General features: G+C 36.4%; 1 protein-coding gene across 1 annotated transcript in view; it reads left to right on the top strand.

The window, feature by feature from the left end:
- Positions 1-16,830, top strand: part of PTPRQ (protein tyrosine phosphatase receptor type Q) — a 117,006-nt gene that overhangs the window by 84,089 nt on the left and 16,087 nt on the right. The window contains exons 36-40 of the mRNA XM_075057803.1: positions 864-908; positions 7,696-7,722; positions 8,394-8,475; positions 13,548-13,638; positions 15,051-15,127. Of these exons, the coding sequence (XP_074913904.1) occupies positions 864-908; positions 7,696-7,722; positions 8,394-8,475; positions 13,548-13,638; positions 15,051-15,127 (322 nt within the window). The remainder of the gene's footprint in view (positions 1-863; positions 909-7,695; positions 7,723-8,393; positions 8,476-13,547; positions 13,639-15,050; positions 15,128-16,830) is intronic.

Here is a 16,830-nt window from a genome sequence, read left to right as displayed (position 1 = left end):
TTCAAGAACAAATCTGTCATTGTTTAATTGACATTTAGAAAGCATTCTTTTCACAAAGGGATTTGCATAACATCTGGGTTTCCATGGAGCTCAGCACACTGGCTATCCTGACATCTATTCCTTTAAGGTGTATGCAGCAATTCTGGGCTATTCATATTTTCTGTTTGACAAAGAATCTTGCCACAGATATTTATCGGAAGGAAAACTGCCCTTTCTGACTGCCAGAAATATGAATATTATTCACTGAATAAATACAATGATGATTCTCAATAATATATGACATACAACTGAGTTAGAAATATTTGGTGAACATTCTTTACCTGCCTGTATTTACCCTGCTGTGTCACAGATGAAACACTGTGGTAGGCAGTCTCCTTAAAGATGAGAAGCCTAAAATAGTCTTCCCCTAGCAGTCAGGCATCCTACTGTTGCGGACTAGGAATAGCTGGAAGATGAAAGGTTGTAGCTGTTGACCTGTTTTGTTTGAGTGTGTATATGTCTATGTGTGTGGTACAGAGTAAGTTGATTGCATGTACAAACCTGTTTAAAATAGTGCACACAGGAATGGCTGCTTGTAACAGATGAGAAAACATACTATGAATCATCTGGAAATTATTGACCTAATGGATGTGGTATGTTGTGTGTGGGGCACGTGTCATTCAGATAGCATCATTTAGTACCTGCTAATAACAGCAGAAAACATTCTCTGAAGACAGAACCATTGCCAATGCACTGTGATAACTGTGACTGGTATAAATGATCTTGATGGATCTTCAAAATGGCCTTGTTTCCAAAGTGTTAGCTGATTAAGAATGGTACTGATTTTGTTTATATACTAAAGTGTTAATGGATTTTACTTTCAGATACTCTTCATTTTTCTTTAGACGCAAGGAGATATTTGTCATCCAGTAAGTTTTTGTATTATTGAAGCAACACGGTGTGCTTTCCATTCTGTTCTCTTAACCTGTGTGCTACCATACTATATTGAATGATACAGTTAATCAAAATGAAATGTCAATCTTTGCAGCTATGCTAGTGACAAACAGTGGTATTTGTCATTATGAAATCATGCTTATTTTTAGTCCCTAATGTTAAGGTTCAACAGTTCCACAACTGTATTGAAATAAATGAGGGAAATTTTTACATGGAAATTATGGCATATTATAACAATATAGCACTGATATATACACCCTATTGTTGAAGGAAATGTAGTGCAAATGTGACATAAGAAACATGCTGGTTTTTTCCTTTGGCAGTGAGAATGTATGTACTTAGGAGAAGTTCTCTTTTTTTCTCAACTACTTTTTCTACTCACTTATACTGCAGCTGTTTTGTACTATGCCACTACAATCTCAGCAATATATCCATGCAGTCAAATCCTTTATCAGTTTGCAGAGTACTATTCTGCCACTTTTCTGTATAAATCGTGTGTAGTTTACATTTGTACAGTCTCAAACTCTACAGGGTAATTGCAAACTATAATATTTCATATTTATGTGCTCTTCATTATGTGATTTATGCACAGCAAGGCCTTTACTGAACAGTGCTTCAGCAGTTTGAGTTACATCACCCTTATTTTAATGAGTCAGTCTCACATTTTGGTTTGCAATTTGTCACGTCCTTCCATCGGTATTTTTCTCTTTCCTCCTTCCCCATTCCTTCAATGGCCAAAAGCAAAGACTCTCTTCTTCTGCCATTCTTGTAAAGTACATGATGCAACTGTTAAATTTTGGATTATTATTTTTCAAATAGTAGTGACACTGAAGCTACAGCACGCTCCTCGCCCAGGTCCTTTGTTGGACATTACGACAAATTGTTGAAGTTTGAAGTGCAGGCACTGAGACTTCCACAGGACAGTATTCATGCCATCTTTTCAACTGGAAGTCAGTAAATGTACTGTGGGACCCTACTAGATAACATACATATAGTAATGAGGGGCAGGATATCCTTTATCTGCTCAAAATTTTTTAGTTTATTACAGCTTTTTTTTAAGTTTCAAAGAATGTTTCAATATGTGTAAGGTTCTGTTCTGGTAATGTCAATAACCAAAAGAGACATTTTAGGTGTCTCTAATGCTGTCTTTCATATAGATACATCCTTCCTGGTAATGATGAGTTATATCAAGAAGCTGGCAGAAGTATGGCAGCATGCACCAAGGCAGCTTATTGCAGAACCTAATGTCTAAAATATTTTTGCTGCCTGTTTTCAGACTTCCACAGTTACACCACAGAAGAACTTTAGTACCTGTTGCCTTTGGGTAATAGCTATGTAGAAGTCAACCACAGTCCCAGTTCTTGTGTTGTCCTTATCATTCTCATGATTTGTGGTTAAAGCAGTGACATGTTAGCATGTTAAATTATTGTATTACATGTTGATGACTACAGTGTAACCTTCACAAACTTACCACGCATTTGGAATGGGACTGTGCATCACTGCATCTGCATAACCTACTGCCATGCGTTGGCTGCATTTGGTCAGCTGTCTCAGCTGTGTTTGCAAAGCTTGCTGTGTTGCAGAATGCTGGTTTCAGTTCATGGCATCTTGTAATTTTATGAGGAAAACATAGATGGACAGACTCCTTTTCCAGGCTGGTTTGTTTGTATTTCTTGGATACTGGTAAATCAGCTGAAATCTGATCCAACTAAGTACACTTTCTACCCTGAAAGAGTGATGGGGAGTTTGTGTGAAAATCTTAGGTGATAAAAGAGCAGTATAGATTTTCTTCTGTACCTACTAATCATCCCATTCAGTGCTCATTTGAAGGAGATGCTTTGGAAACCAGGTGTTTTGTCATTTCTCAGCCAGTGTATTATTTATCATGTTAGCTACTATAAATCAGTAAAAGCATGGACCTGCAGCTGACACGGTTCATCCACAGAATCAAGATACTCTAGCCTACTCCATGAGATCCTTCTTGACTGTCTCTCATACATTGTCTCTTCAAACATTCTCTCATACTTAGTGGATCGTGGCCTATGATCTTGGCTCATATTCCCAGAAAATTTTTGCAGCTGGTATTACATGGAAATAAAAAAAAATAGAAAAAGGTTTTTCCGTTCTGCCAGAATATGACTGGAAATATTTTTTATCATTCTTAGCAGACCAAAAATTGAAAAGCTTGAAAAGTTTAATGAACCAAAACTCAGCAAATGTTCAGTATAAGTTAAAACATTTTATTTCACACATTTCTATAACTTTTTAATATTAATTATTTTGCATTACAAAGGGATGTTTAAGTAGAGAAACCTTCAAATCTAAAAGTGCCAAGTATCCCATTTTGCCAATTTTGAAACTTTTGGGAGGGTCGGCATTTTTTTCAAATCAGGAAATTCATGGCAAATCCCAGTTCCCAGTAATAATTTTTGAACATAATGGTCATCAGACAAAAATTTACTTGAAAAACTCAAGTTTCTGAAAATTACTAATACCAGCTAGTACATATACCATCTCTCAGTAAGTCTTTGTTAGACAATTAGTTAATGTGATGTAGTTTCAGAGGGCATGCAGGAAATGAAGTCCTATTGAATTCAGTGGAAAATGAGATCCACTTTATGAAGCCAGAATGCTAACTTTGAAAGTTTTGGGACATACGTTGATCTCCATGATGGTGGAGATGGTATGAGACAGGCAATAACAGAAAAAAACAACCCTTGTTTAAAACTTATATAGCCCATCAGTCTAAACTGGATTATTCATTGGTTCATGAAGCACACTGAATATACATATACTGGGTCCTCTCATCACTTCCTTTTTGTAACATGTCCATAGGGTTTGGCAAGTCACTTTTCAAAGCAGACATTCATCTGCTGTGAATAGATTCTGTCACTAAATTTCCAGGGTGCACCAGGTTTGGCGAGAGACAAGTAACCTTCCCTGTTTCAGGTGCTCAGCTAGGAATCATAGAATGATAGAATGGTTTGGGTTGGAAGGAACCTTAAAGATCACCTAGTTCACACCCCCCCTGCCGTGGGCAGGGACACCGTCCACTAGACCAGGTTGCTCAAAGCCCCATCCAACCTGGCCTTGAACACTGCCAGGGATGGGGCAGCCACGACCTCTCTGGGCAACCTACTTCTAACAGGAGACTTCTCTGGCACCCTACTTTTGCAGTGGTTTCTGCAGCAAGGATAGAGCCATGTAGGTCCTCATTTCTTCAAAACTTTCCTTGAGAAGTTGCACCTTGTGGTGAGTGCTTTGAGGCTTTTGTTTCATGCTGTGTGAGACAGCTTGTCAAGCAAATGGGGCAGAGATTCAGAAGAAATAGTTCTGAATTACAGGCACCGTAACCCTTGCAAATACCAGGTAATTAGAACTCTTTATGGAAAAGTATTGTATATAAAATTGTTATCTGATCTCACCTTTGCTATATATTGTGCATTCAGTAGATGTCTATATTTGAGGTAACACTTCTGCACACCCATTACTTTCTCTAGACCAGCCTGTTTCTTTTTTCTTTGGGTGGGGATAGGCGTGGTTCCTGCCTTGCCTTTTTCTTCAACAAGTTTCTCTTTAGTAATCAACTATGAAAAATAGGCTTCCAGAGCTTTGTATCCCAGGAGTACAGGGTTTATGAATGTACATGTCCTGGTACAATGGAAGAAATGGCCATGTGTTCTCTTTCCTGAGGCCTTTAATATTTAGGAAGGGTTAAGCTCCATATTGCTTTCAATTAACTTGCTAAAAATTAGTTCCTCCGTTGGTCCTAGGAAGTGTCAATGGTGCTTATGAGTTAAGCCTTTTGCCTACATACTCATTTCTGTTTTTTTCTATTTCTACGAAGTTTTAATTCCCTGTGGATTTCAGATGATTGACCCAGAGAGAAAGCCGAGTCTGTGTGACAATATGGTCTTCAGTTACCACTGCCAACACAAATAAATGGCTTCTTTCTAGCTCTATCATAAGTAATCTGAGTGGGATTCAGATTTTTGATAGACTTCAAAAAAATCCCACGCATGAAACAATACACTGTTTTAAAAGAAAATCAGATTTAAGGCAATAAAGCATTCTTCATCTTACAGAATGTTTTTCTTTCCTAGTTTCAAAGTCAGACAAGTGGGAATCTGGAATTGTCCAGCTGAAATAGGGAAATTTGCAACTTCATGGTTCGATTCTAAATTGTGCTCATGAAGATCTAGTGATATCTATGTTCTTATGTTTAATACAAAAGACTGGGAAATGTGGAGAACAGGTAGACAAGTATTTGTTCATTGATGAAATACTCTAAGATTATTATTACATATTCCAAGTCAAGAGGCTTGGAAAAATTACTAATTTTTGAAGCCTGAGGGTGCTGGAACTAAGCATAGCTGTAAGTCTTCAGCAAGCATACAAAATTCATCCCTTCTGAAGATTCTTACACAACAAACCCAACATATTTGCCACAGTCTTCAAGTTAGACATTAATTCTCATATAAGCATTTCAATTAAATCGTCTTATTTTCTGAGCTGCCAAGCCACTCCAATATGCCCTTGCTACCAACACAAGTGTGAGAGTTCAGTAGTTCTAAGAATCAAGTTCTTCACTTAAATGCCCGCAGATAGCTTAAAGTGTCAATCTGTAGATGTCTTACTTTAAAAATGTTTACTGCTTGTGACAGATAATGTATGATTATGCCTTTAAAAAATCCCCTGTTATTAATATTAATAATGAACTAGAAAGCAACATATATAACACTGTTTAGTTCATTTCCTGAGCTATTTCAGTGCTTTCCTTCCCTGCTTTGAGTGAAAGTAAAAGAAGGAAACATTGTTGAGTAAGGTAGTGTTAACGGTGCTGCTTGTCTCCTATGTTCTTTGCTGTTGGATCCATGTACCGTCAGCACTGAAGTACTAAATGACATACCCAGGTTGCTTATGTACAGCACAGATGTAATTTTTATTCCCTGATGACAAAACTGCATTTGCTTACTGCAAATTAGGTGCAGTAAGCCCCTAAATGCTATCAATTCGAGAGGAGGAAAGCCAACAGTATTCAAAAAAATAACTGGGATGTCAACTGGGAGATGGCTTTTTTCCTGTTGTGTTCTATGGTGAAGATAGGTGAATTCAAAGAAAAAATGAGTAATTTCTTTGCAGAGACCGCTTATAATTTTGTTCTGAAAAAGGGCCTAAAAAATGTTTACTTTCTGCTCAAAGACAAATATAATAGCATGCAATACATTGGCACAGCTATTAAGAATGCTTTTTCTTCAGGAAACTTTAGCTCTATAATGTTGCCAATATTACTAGAAGGTAGTTTCATCTGCCATGTAATGCAAACAACATAATTGATACAATAAGCACTAGCTAGATGTCTAAACATTCTGAATAAATAGACTTGCATGTTTTGTTGTCTTATTGTCTTCTTTTTCATTCTAAAGCCCTCCTTCAGTTGTCCTAGTGAGCACTCTGAGTTTGAGCCTTTTTCTGTGAATTCTTACACTTCTTTTTACTCCTCTGAGATTGACCCAAGGCTTTCACAGCCAGTTTGCTTTGTTTGAAGAGAACTGTCATAACAAAGTATGTACCACAAAGGCATCTTTAGTAGCTTTGAAATTAACTTCTCTGATGTGTAATAATAAATGATTCAACAATTGTATTAATCTCATTTTTTAATCTAATTTAAAATTTAAATATTTAAGAATAATTTCATAAACCAAAGTATTTTTAAAACAAATTGTTGTCTTTTCTACTAAAATTATGGCAGCAGTAGATATTTGTATTTGTATTATAGAATAGTTTTTGTAATATTTGTAGATAAGAATGTATGATTTTGGGAGAGGCAGACACATAAAAGGTATACTTAGAGCTTTTTTTGAAAGGGCAACTTATCTTTTAAAATGCACTACTTCAAAATTTTTGGCTTGCTCTTCTAGACAAGCTTTGTGAGTCTGAGTGCCCAAATTTTGGCTTCTCAATCCATAATGCTGAGACATTCTTAAAATGGGTTCAGAGGCGATGATGAAGACCAAGTTTCAAGGCCATCTGAAAGTCCCCTGAGTATAGATGCTCATGTAACATCTTCATGAAACCTGCTGTGGGATCAAGTTAAAGATTTAATATGTAGCACAGTTTTTAAAATCACCATGTACCAGAAAGAGCAGTGAACATGTGAAAATGAGCATGAAAACACGCACTCATTTTTAAAATCTTCAGAAAAACAGACATAGCTGTTTGGTTTCTGTAGAGGTATACCAATAGCATGGTTCATCTGTCACTTACTTTAGATATCTGCTTAAAATGAGATTAAATCATACCTATTTCTCTTCACTGATTATAAAAGGAATCTAGACTGACTAGCTCAGAAATAGCTGTCTGTATTCAGTGAGATGAATCCTATCCTTATGCTCTGAAATGGCCCTTAAAAGAATGATATTGAGTACATACATAGTACAAAATGAAGCCTGTCAACGTATATGAAGTTGTGTGCTGGAAGTATGGATTTCCCAGGGCCATATGAGCCCAGAGCACTGTAAAATGATCTGAAGAGAATGATAGAAAGTGTAACTACCATATCCATATCCATATCTGCCAATACCTGAGATAAAAACTAAGCAAGACAATTACCCAAGATATCTGACATATAATAGTACTTGAATCCATGAGAGAAATAAATCTGGTTCTTTAGTTACTCAAGTATTTAATCTAAAATCCATTAATATGCACAATATTGGTTAACTCTCAGCTTGTTACATTTAACAAAAATCTCTGTTGCAGGTTACTTAGTTATAGAAAATCCATCAAGTAAGTTGATTAAAGTTTTTTATATTGTGGTCATCGGTGAGTCTCAATGTGTGGTTCCCTCCTGTATGTTTATTAGAAAAAAACCTCCAAGCTGCGTATAAATCATAAAAGCATGACTAATTGCATGGTAACTGGAGAAATGCTTTCTCTCTCTCTGGGGTGAAGCCTGCATGTCTGTGTTTTAGCTTGGGAAGTAATACAGGGATATTTAAACTCCTCGGGGTTTAAAAACCATGTCATTATGAGAATGAGGTCACTGCAATATTTTATATGTCTAAAACCTTGCAATGTATAAAATGTTTTCTGTGCGACAAAGAAGTATTATGTACTTCAGAATGCAATGATAACTTTACAAATTTCCATTAATGTCAAAACCTCGCCTTGGAATGCTGTTACCTATAAAAACAATCCTACCCTACAGTACTGTAAACATTAGCAACATTAAAAATTTGGTGAGAGGGAACAACAAAGGGAGAAAATGCTTCTATTTTAAGTGACTGAAAACAAACCAAATAAGCATGCTGTAAGCAATTTATAATTTTCTGCCTATAAGTATCAGTTTCTATTGAACTGAAAAACTTTGTTTATTAATAAACTGCAGTTAAATAAGAATAACAAGGATGACAAAGAAATTCCCTATAGGTTTCTAATTCTTCTGTCATTACTTTCAGGCCAATAAGCAAGAAATCCTTCCTACAACATGTTGAAGAGCTTTGCACAAACAACAACCTAAAGTTTCAGGAAGAATTTTCGGTATGTTGCTAGCAGTTGTCACAACATCGCAAGACCTTCAGTCGTTTCATGTGTCACATTTCATGTCCATTTTAAGCAGGCAAGGCCGTGAAGGACTCTGGCCTTGATAATCAATACCCAATTACCAGGTTGATTGTTTAGAAAGTAATATTACACTGATTTGGATTCTGCAGTCTACACTGCAACCTGATCAGAATTATTCACCTAAGTGTCAGCAAAAGATGATCTTCTTTAGGCTCCAGTCTTTGCAAGAGCACCATAATATTTATGTTTTTACATATGTAGAGATGCATATGTAGTTTACCTGAGAGCAGTTTATTTAGAAGGAGTTTTCTAACATATATACAGGTATATTTAACTGCATTAAATAAGTTCATTTTCCTGAGTGATGATGACCCCAAAAAACCAGCTGACATTTATTCTGTGAAATGTTCAGGCCCCAGTCATACTGCCATGGAACTCAGAAATGTTTTTCTTTCATAGGTTTCTGTGCAGGAAGTAAAAAGCTTGTGCATGGTACTTTGCTTTTTGTTCCTCTACAAATAATAGGTCATACTTGTCATGCTCTTGAAAACAGCCTCCATGTGAATAGCCTCCATCTCCTCCTTATATGAGTAGATGAATACAGCAAGCCTGTCTCCCTTTCTGAAAAGAGACCAGCTTTCAAAATATACATTACATATAATGCATATATACTTTCAAATTTAAATCTCAAAGTTTTTAGTATTTTCATTAAGTAACATTTTTACGGCTATCATATTTTTTTCTCAACAATATCTTCTCATTATTTCAGAATTTTTATCACCATCATTTTTAACACATACAGTCATTTGCCCTCACAAAAACAATTTGTCAGTCTCCAGTGACTTTATTATTTTGGATTTATAGATTTACCATGAATTGCTTACCAGTTGGATTAACAAAAATGAAGACTCAACAATTGGCTTTTCTTCTGCTAGATTATAATATTTCAGTCTCTGAGGGAAAACCATCAAAAGTGTGAAAAGATTAATGGTATTTCCTACAGCTTTTTTGTTATGCTCCTTAGGTAAAATTGGTCTGGATTTAATAATAAAAAGCACCATAAAATTCTCTGAGCAATAAAGTAAGGAGAACTTTTTTTCCAAGAGCAGAAGTGTTATTTCACTTGAACAAGAGTGATTATAGTTATATTACGCATGACTGAACAGATGAAAAGTTTTACTAGCAATAACATTTTCACATATTAACGTTCATCACTGGAAAGTTTCTAGTATTACTTTCTTTAGGTGTGACCCACATTGGGTAAGCCTTACAGCACTGTAATGCCTTAAAACTTAAACAACAGTATTTTATCAAATCAAAATCTTGGCAATCCATTTCAAATTTAGAGAAGTACAAGTAGCTGAGGCCTCATTCAAGTAAACTATATAGTCAACTTATAATAAACAGTTTTATATGTCATTTGGGCTTCCATATTTTTTCTGTCTGAGCTTCAGCTTCCATGTTTCAGAGCGTAGTGGTATCTTCCCAGATGTCTTGTCCAAGGGCAGGCAGAATTGCAGGGTAGGTCCAGTCCCTGACTGAGAGTGTACCTGTAGCATCTCGTTTATCAGATGAATAATGGGATTGACAATGCACTTGAAATGACATCAGAAATGACAACACACAGAAACAGGCAATGCACACAACAAACAAGCAGACCTCATGACTTGCATTGTTTTCATCCACATTCATTATTTTAGTTTCACATAAATGACTCAAGGCTCCTACAATGTGTGTAGGAGAGGTGAGCTCAGGATATAAACCCATGGACCACTACATCTGAAGGACATAACTAAAAGCATGGTGCTGAGCTTGCTTGGGCTCTCTGGCTGTCTCTGTACCAGTAAATTCAAGTATACCAGGAACTGGACATGAGAATATGATAATTTACACTAATAAACTGTTAGTATATTCCCTGCCTTGAATTTGGACTGTTTCAGCTAGCAGTCTTACTGGACAATTCCAAGTTATGTTTTGGTAGGTAGAGTAGTCTAAGGATCATTTACAATAGGCAGTTTGTAGACAACAAACCTGTTTTGGAGTTTTCTAGCATAAATGTGGCTCTTTCCATTTCACTTAGTCTTGGAATCCAGGGACATTCCTGGTCTCAGCTGATTTGCTGGAATGACCAAGCTGCTGTGCCTGGAGATCTCCAGGGTTCAATCTTGGTCCACATGTGAACGTGACCTGTGTGTAAACATGATGAGAAGAGAATCTGGACCTCGGAATGGATCTAGATCCATGTGTTGTCAGAAAAGACAAGTTTAAAGAAACCATAGGGAGCCACAGTAACTGATGGTGGGCACCACCTAGCTGGTATTCAAACTTCCAGCTTTCCAGATGATTCAAGTATTTCCCAATTCCTTTGGGAAATCGAGTTTTTCTAGTAACTGGCAAATTACTGAAACAGAAATACTTCTGTAAGTGTTTTACGGTAAGTTCTGTTCATGGATAAAAAAGTGATATACCTCTGAATGTCACCACAGTACCACAAAAGTACTACAGTAAACAAAGTGCAAATTAATTATTTCAAAGTTTTTTGAGTCTGCAAAGAAATATGGTTTCTGTGACAAATTGTTATTGAATCTGGGAATCCAAATAGTCTTTCCCCAGTTCTGAAAATAATATAGACTGAAATCCATACTGATGCAGGGAATTGGTATGAGGTTTTTGAGCACTTGCTCAGATAAGGAAGCATCATTACAAAAATAACATAATCTGCTTCTCTATTTCCTCTCTGGTACGAAGTACTGTACAACAGTGCTACTTCTATACTAGTTAACTGGCAAGCTAAAACTCAGAGGAGTGAGGCAAATGAGGCAAGTTAAAGTTCATGACATGCACGTGATGTGGGATCCTATGGACCATAACACCTGCAAAATGCCCTAGGCATTTCATCTATCTTCTTCCTTTATGCAAAATTCAATGACAGAAATTTTGTGGGAGAGTTTCAGCTTTCTGAATGAGAGGAGTTTTAACATCTCCACCCTTAGCTGTGTTTTACTGTTCTTATCAACTCCTGACAGGAATGCACAGAAGTGACTCTACTGTGTCTGGAGCAGGGATCTTTTTCTAGGTTGTTATAGGATTGGGGCTTTACTTCTCTAAAGGATTATTGAGACAAAAGGCAGAGACAACCGAACAGGTAAAAGAAATGTGCCTTGAGTATGGCAGAGGTTGATTCAAAACCAAGGTTTTAAAATAATGTGTGCCTTTAAAGATATTTTTCTACAGCATGTTACAGTCTATTTAGGCTTGTATTTACCTCATGTCTGTTAATTATGGTTTTTAATTCTTTAACATACAGATATAAATGTAAAGTCAGCCATTCTTTAAAAGGTGATTTTAAGTCAGAAACTTTATTTTTAGAAGGGGCATAATTATTGAATTTTAATCCTAGGAAACATAGATATTTAGAGAGATTTTGAAGGACACGGATGGGATCTAGTCCCTTGTTAATTTTCAAAGGGACATGAGCATCTAGTTGTTCTCTGCAATTCTTGCCCTAATTCTTTCTGCAAGGAAATATGTGTCAGAGCTAGGAAGAGAAGTCATGTCCCTTGTCTGAAACTCCTTTACTTTCATTGTGAAAGCATCTTTCCCCTCCTGTTCAGAAGCAATTGCAGTTATATTACCAAGGATATAGTTATAGAAATTCAAGAAATGAAGTAGTCCTCATGCTTCAGGCCATAGGATTTTTGTCGGATGGTGAAAGAAATAATTTTTTTGTGGGATAATATTTCATATAATACTGTTCAAGGGGTTTACGCTCTCTTTTGTATGTCAGACATTATCCATTGTACAAAATAGGATATCAGATTAGATGAATTATTGACTTGGTTTATTAGATCAGTTTTTAAATTATCCCATTCTGTTAATGCTCATATTAAATTATTCTTAATATCTGAACCCATCAAATAAGGCTAACAAAATATTGGAATTAGCAATGAAATAAAAACACTGGAATAAAAAAACACTCCTTTTTTTAATTTTTCATTACTTCTTTCATTTATTAATTTGCTAATGGTTGCCCATTACATTTTGTTTATAGAATACAAACTGTCTCAAATACCTGGGCAAAAGAGCACTTGAAAATAAGTAACACTGAATCTGATAGTAGGGCTATCTGCCCCACTTTTGGAAGTAGCCCATGTAGAGTAACTGTTAATATTAAAAGAGAAATTTGAAGGGATTACTCAGCACAAGTGGCAATAGGTAGATCTCTTCATCTGTATCTTAGCTAGATGTTGAAATAGACTTGCATATAACATTTGTCAAAAAAAGGAAAAATCTATTACAGTCAATGTATTTATTAACTTAGAAATTCTGGCTAAACTCTGGGGTTTCTGAGTTTTCTCTTATCATCACAAGATCATCACATGAATACATTTTGTCCATTAACAAGTTATTAATTTCTCTCCACTCTTTTACTTGGCTTTGGAAATTGTACCTATTTATGTACACAAACACCCCCATCAAATAAGTTCCTCAATATGAATGGTTTATCCATCTCTGCCCTTCAGTAATAGCACTAATGACCAGTTATGAAACTGCACTGCAACCCAAAATAACTCTTCCCACCCCTCTCACAAACAGTCCCGTGAACAATAGCTAATTGCCAGTTGTCTCAACTTAATTAAATTCTCATCAGTTCTCATGCTGTGGCAAGAACTCTCCCAAGCTACAGGAGTCGGGAAAAGGCATTATTCAAGAGTAAGGCCGAGTCAGTAGGGCATGGTAACCAAGCATGTGACTTCATGAAAAGACAGAAAAGAACTACAAATGGTGATAGGCTGACTTTATCGAGACTTGTAAAGGTGAAAGTTCATGTAAGCTTTAATTGTTCAACTTGACAGCCTTGTCTGCAGTGCTGCATCTACCGTTGCTGGTGTAACCAGGGTTGACAGTGAGGTGGAATGCTTCCAGCTGTTCTGCACTCTGTTGCAGAACTAAAGAATTCTTCCTCTTACTGGATGATTGTGTTATTTTTTTATATTCACTGAAGGTGAAACGCAAAGGTTTGCTAACAAACATTTATTCCTCTACAGGAACTTCCCAAGTTTCTTGAAGACCTTGCTTCAACTGATGCTGATCTGCCTTGGAACAGGTCTAAGAATCGTTTCCCAAACATAAAGCCATGTATGTGTGTTTACCGATCAACTCCTCCATTTTGCTCTCTACCTTCAACAGCACAGCATATATTTGGAATGCAACTGTATTTTTGTTTGATCTGCCTTTGAAATGGCGGTACAATCATGTCCACATTATGAAATAATTTTCTGTCAAGTAATCTGTCTTTTCATTGTGTTTTTTAAAGACAGTTTTATTTGCAAGTAGCTTTCAACTTGCTCTCACAAGCTTTAATATGCAGGTGCAAGAAACTGTAGCCTCAGTAGTTTCTTAGCTTTGTAATTCAAGCCATGTAGCAAACTCTTTAACATTCTTCCTCATTTTTTTTCCCTTTAGTGAGTAGTAATTTTTTTAAACATATAAAATCCACATGTTTGTGCATTCAGCTACCTCAGGAGCCCGGGTATGCTTTCTTGTGGATATGTGTACATGTGCTGCAAAGGTTCCACCGAAGATCAGAGTGACTGTATGATAACTTATAAGCCAAGGCTAGATTTTATCACAGGAGACAGCAGTCTGTCTCTCTGTACTCAACACTGCTTCATTTTTCAGTTAATAAGACAAGAAATGTCATTATTATTTTAGGCATTAGCTGTGATGTGAGATGGGGAGCATGGCATTCCTTGGTTAATAATGCTACATTCTGTGCTATTAACTTTTCAGAGCAGCTGTTCCTGCTATCTACTGCCTTGTTCAAGACATACTCTAAGTTACAGTCACTAAACATTTATATTCATGACACGCAATGAAATATAAACAGATAAGTTTCATAAATCTTTAACTTTGTATTCTAATTTTTCTTCCTAACTTGAGCACCAAACATCAAAATTTGCAATGTTTGGTTTCAGCATTTACTTATTCACGTATGACATCTTTCCTGGGTTTTGCCATTTCTGCATATATACCATGGGCCCAAATCAGAAACCCTCAATCACTGGGGTTTTTTTCTGTAATAATGAACTTACCTTATGTAAGAGAAGTAAAAGTATGTAAAAGTGCCAGGATCTTGCTCAAATCTATGACGTGGGCAGCAAGTATATAGGAAAGACTATCAGCCCCCTGACCCTGCCGTCTGATTCACATGGAGGTTGTCTGTGCTAGAACAGCATGGCTTAAAGTACACGGGCTACCTTCAGGCAGAGGATCATCCCATACATACATCAAATTGGAGGTTTTGGCATGTTCACCATTTTAATTAAAAAGTATTATATTAAAATATGTCTGGAACGTTAGAGGATGACCATACAGTAATGGAAATTGGTTAAATTCCCTTTGTAATTAGTGTTCTACTATGTCAAGTATTTTTAGATTAGCAACAATAACAGTATTTTTGATTTCTTAGCACTCCAGAAAGACTTGTTACATGCATCTATAGCTTTTGAACAAATCTTTTAGTTAACTAGACTTTATTTCCATAATAGATAATAACAACAGAGTAAAGCTGATGCCTGATGCTGGTATTCCTGGATCTGACTACATTAATGCCAGCTATGTGTCTGTAAGTAGAAAGTCTCTCACATTTTTAGTGTATTTATTTTCTGGTAGACAAGAGAGTCAAAAGATAACTTGCAAGAAGAACAGGATTCTGATTTTACTTTCATTCACTACAGCTGCTGTTGCCATGGCATTGTTCAAGTGACTCCTGTGGCATTGAACATCACTGGTTAAAAATATAAGTTATCCCATTTTCATTGCTAAGCAATGATTTTCAGTAATAATCAAAACTGTGTCCAGCAAATTACTTTCTATAAATTGTCTCCTACCATTATCATTAAAAACAATAGTGAAATTCCCACTGAGGTCAATTTTTTAGGCAGGCATTGTTTGGTCTCTTAGTTCAGGCACTGAGCTATTGTATATGAACAGGACAATGTAAAGATAACTGAACTGAAAAGTTTCATAGAAATGGTTAATAATTTTGGTGAGAGGGATTAGTATGCCCCTTATTTTGTGAAAGTTATGATGGAGGAAAATGCAAACAGGCTTCTTGAAGAAGAAACTAATATTGTATTTCTTATCCTCAGATTTCTTCCTAGACCTTCCATTTTCTAATTGTGTTCTCAGTAAATTCCTCATCTATATTTGTATCTCATTTTTGTCCTGTTGAAGCTCAAAGTGTGACTTATAATTATGCATTTAATTTGTTGTAGCAGTGGCTGGTGTTCTCACATGAGGTCAAGACTTGATTTACACTAAGCACTATTCAAACACATAGCAAGACATGCAGACTGTAGTCTAAACAGATGACACAATAGCAAGTAGAAGTAGTTATTTCCAGGTAACTAAGAGACATTCACAGAGAATAAGCAACAGAGCTGAGAGCATCTTCCTCTCTCATTAGCAAAAGCTATTTATCCCCTTTATATAGAATGTCCCGACTCTGACAGCAGACAGGAAGAGTCATGCCACGTTGTTACTTGAGGCTGGGACTATACACTGAGAAGAAGACCAGACAGCTTGGAGCATGGCCGAGGCTTTACCCTTCCTGTCACTAACTAACATGCCAAGGCTTAGGCAGGGGACACTAACAGCAGCTTCCAAAAAGCTGCAGCAGAAGCCAGCTGCAGAGAGTGTTCCCTGCTGAGATTTTGCATGTCTTTACTGCATACAAGCATCTCGCTTTAGGTCACCGTTCATCAGTGAAGAGACAACCGTAATGTTACCATTTCTCAGGGCTAAATCTTTGCCCTTTAAATCCTCTCATTTTCCATATTCATGGATGTGTAAATATATAAATGCTTATAGCTGTAAATATACAACATCTGTGCATGTATTTATGTACCTATTTATCTAGGTGTATATACATATGCAAACATACAAAGAGAGGGAAAGAGAGGTGTTGTATATAGTTTTAACAAATGAGAACTTGGCTGCTACTTTTATTTTCATTGGTTAAACAAGAAAAAGTCAGTAACTGAACTGTGAGCTTTGCATCCCTGAACTCTAGTTTCTCACCTCACTCTTAAACTAGGAAGGATTAACATATTTTCTCACTGCCACCTGTTCTGTATATTATAAATGGAGTAAGTAACAGGCAGCTGTGAATTATAGGGCAATAATTCCAACAAGGAGCTTCAGTGGTGCTATAAACCACTGTGTCAGTTGTTTTGAGCAATAAGCAGAACTCTGTGATATTACAGACTGCTAGCTCTACAGTATAAATTTATTGCTATTATTGCTATTGTTATTTTAGACTTTCTG

Source organism: Buteo buteo, chromosome 26 (genome assembly GCF_964188355.1).
Source record: "Buteo buteo chromosome 26, bButBut1.hap1.1, whole genome shotgun sequence".
Lineage (NCBI taxonomy): Eukaryota > Metazoa > Chordata > Aves > Accipitriformes > Accipitridae > Buteo > Buteo buteo.
Note: the sequence above shows the minus strand (reverse complement) of the source record. Positions and strands in the feature narration are given on the sequence as shown.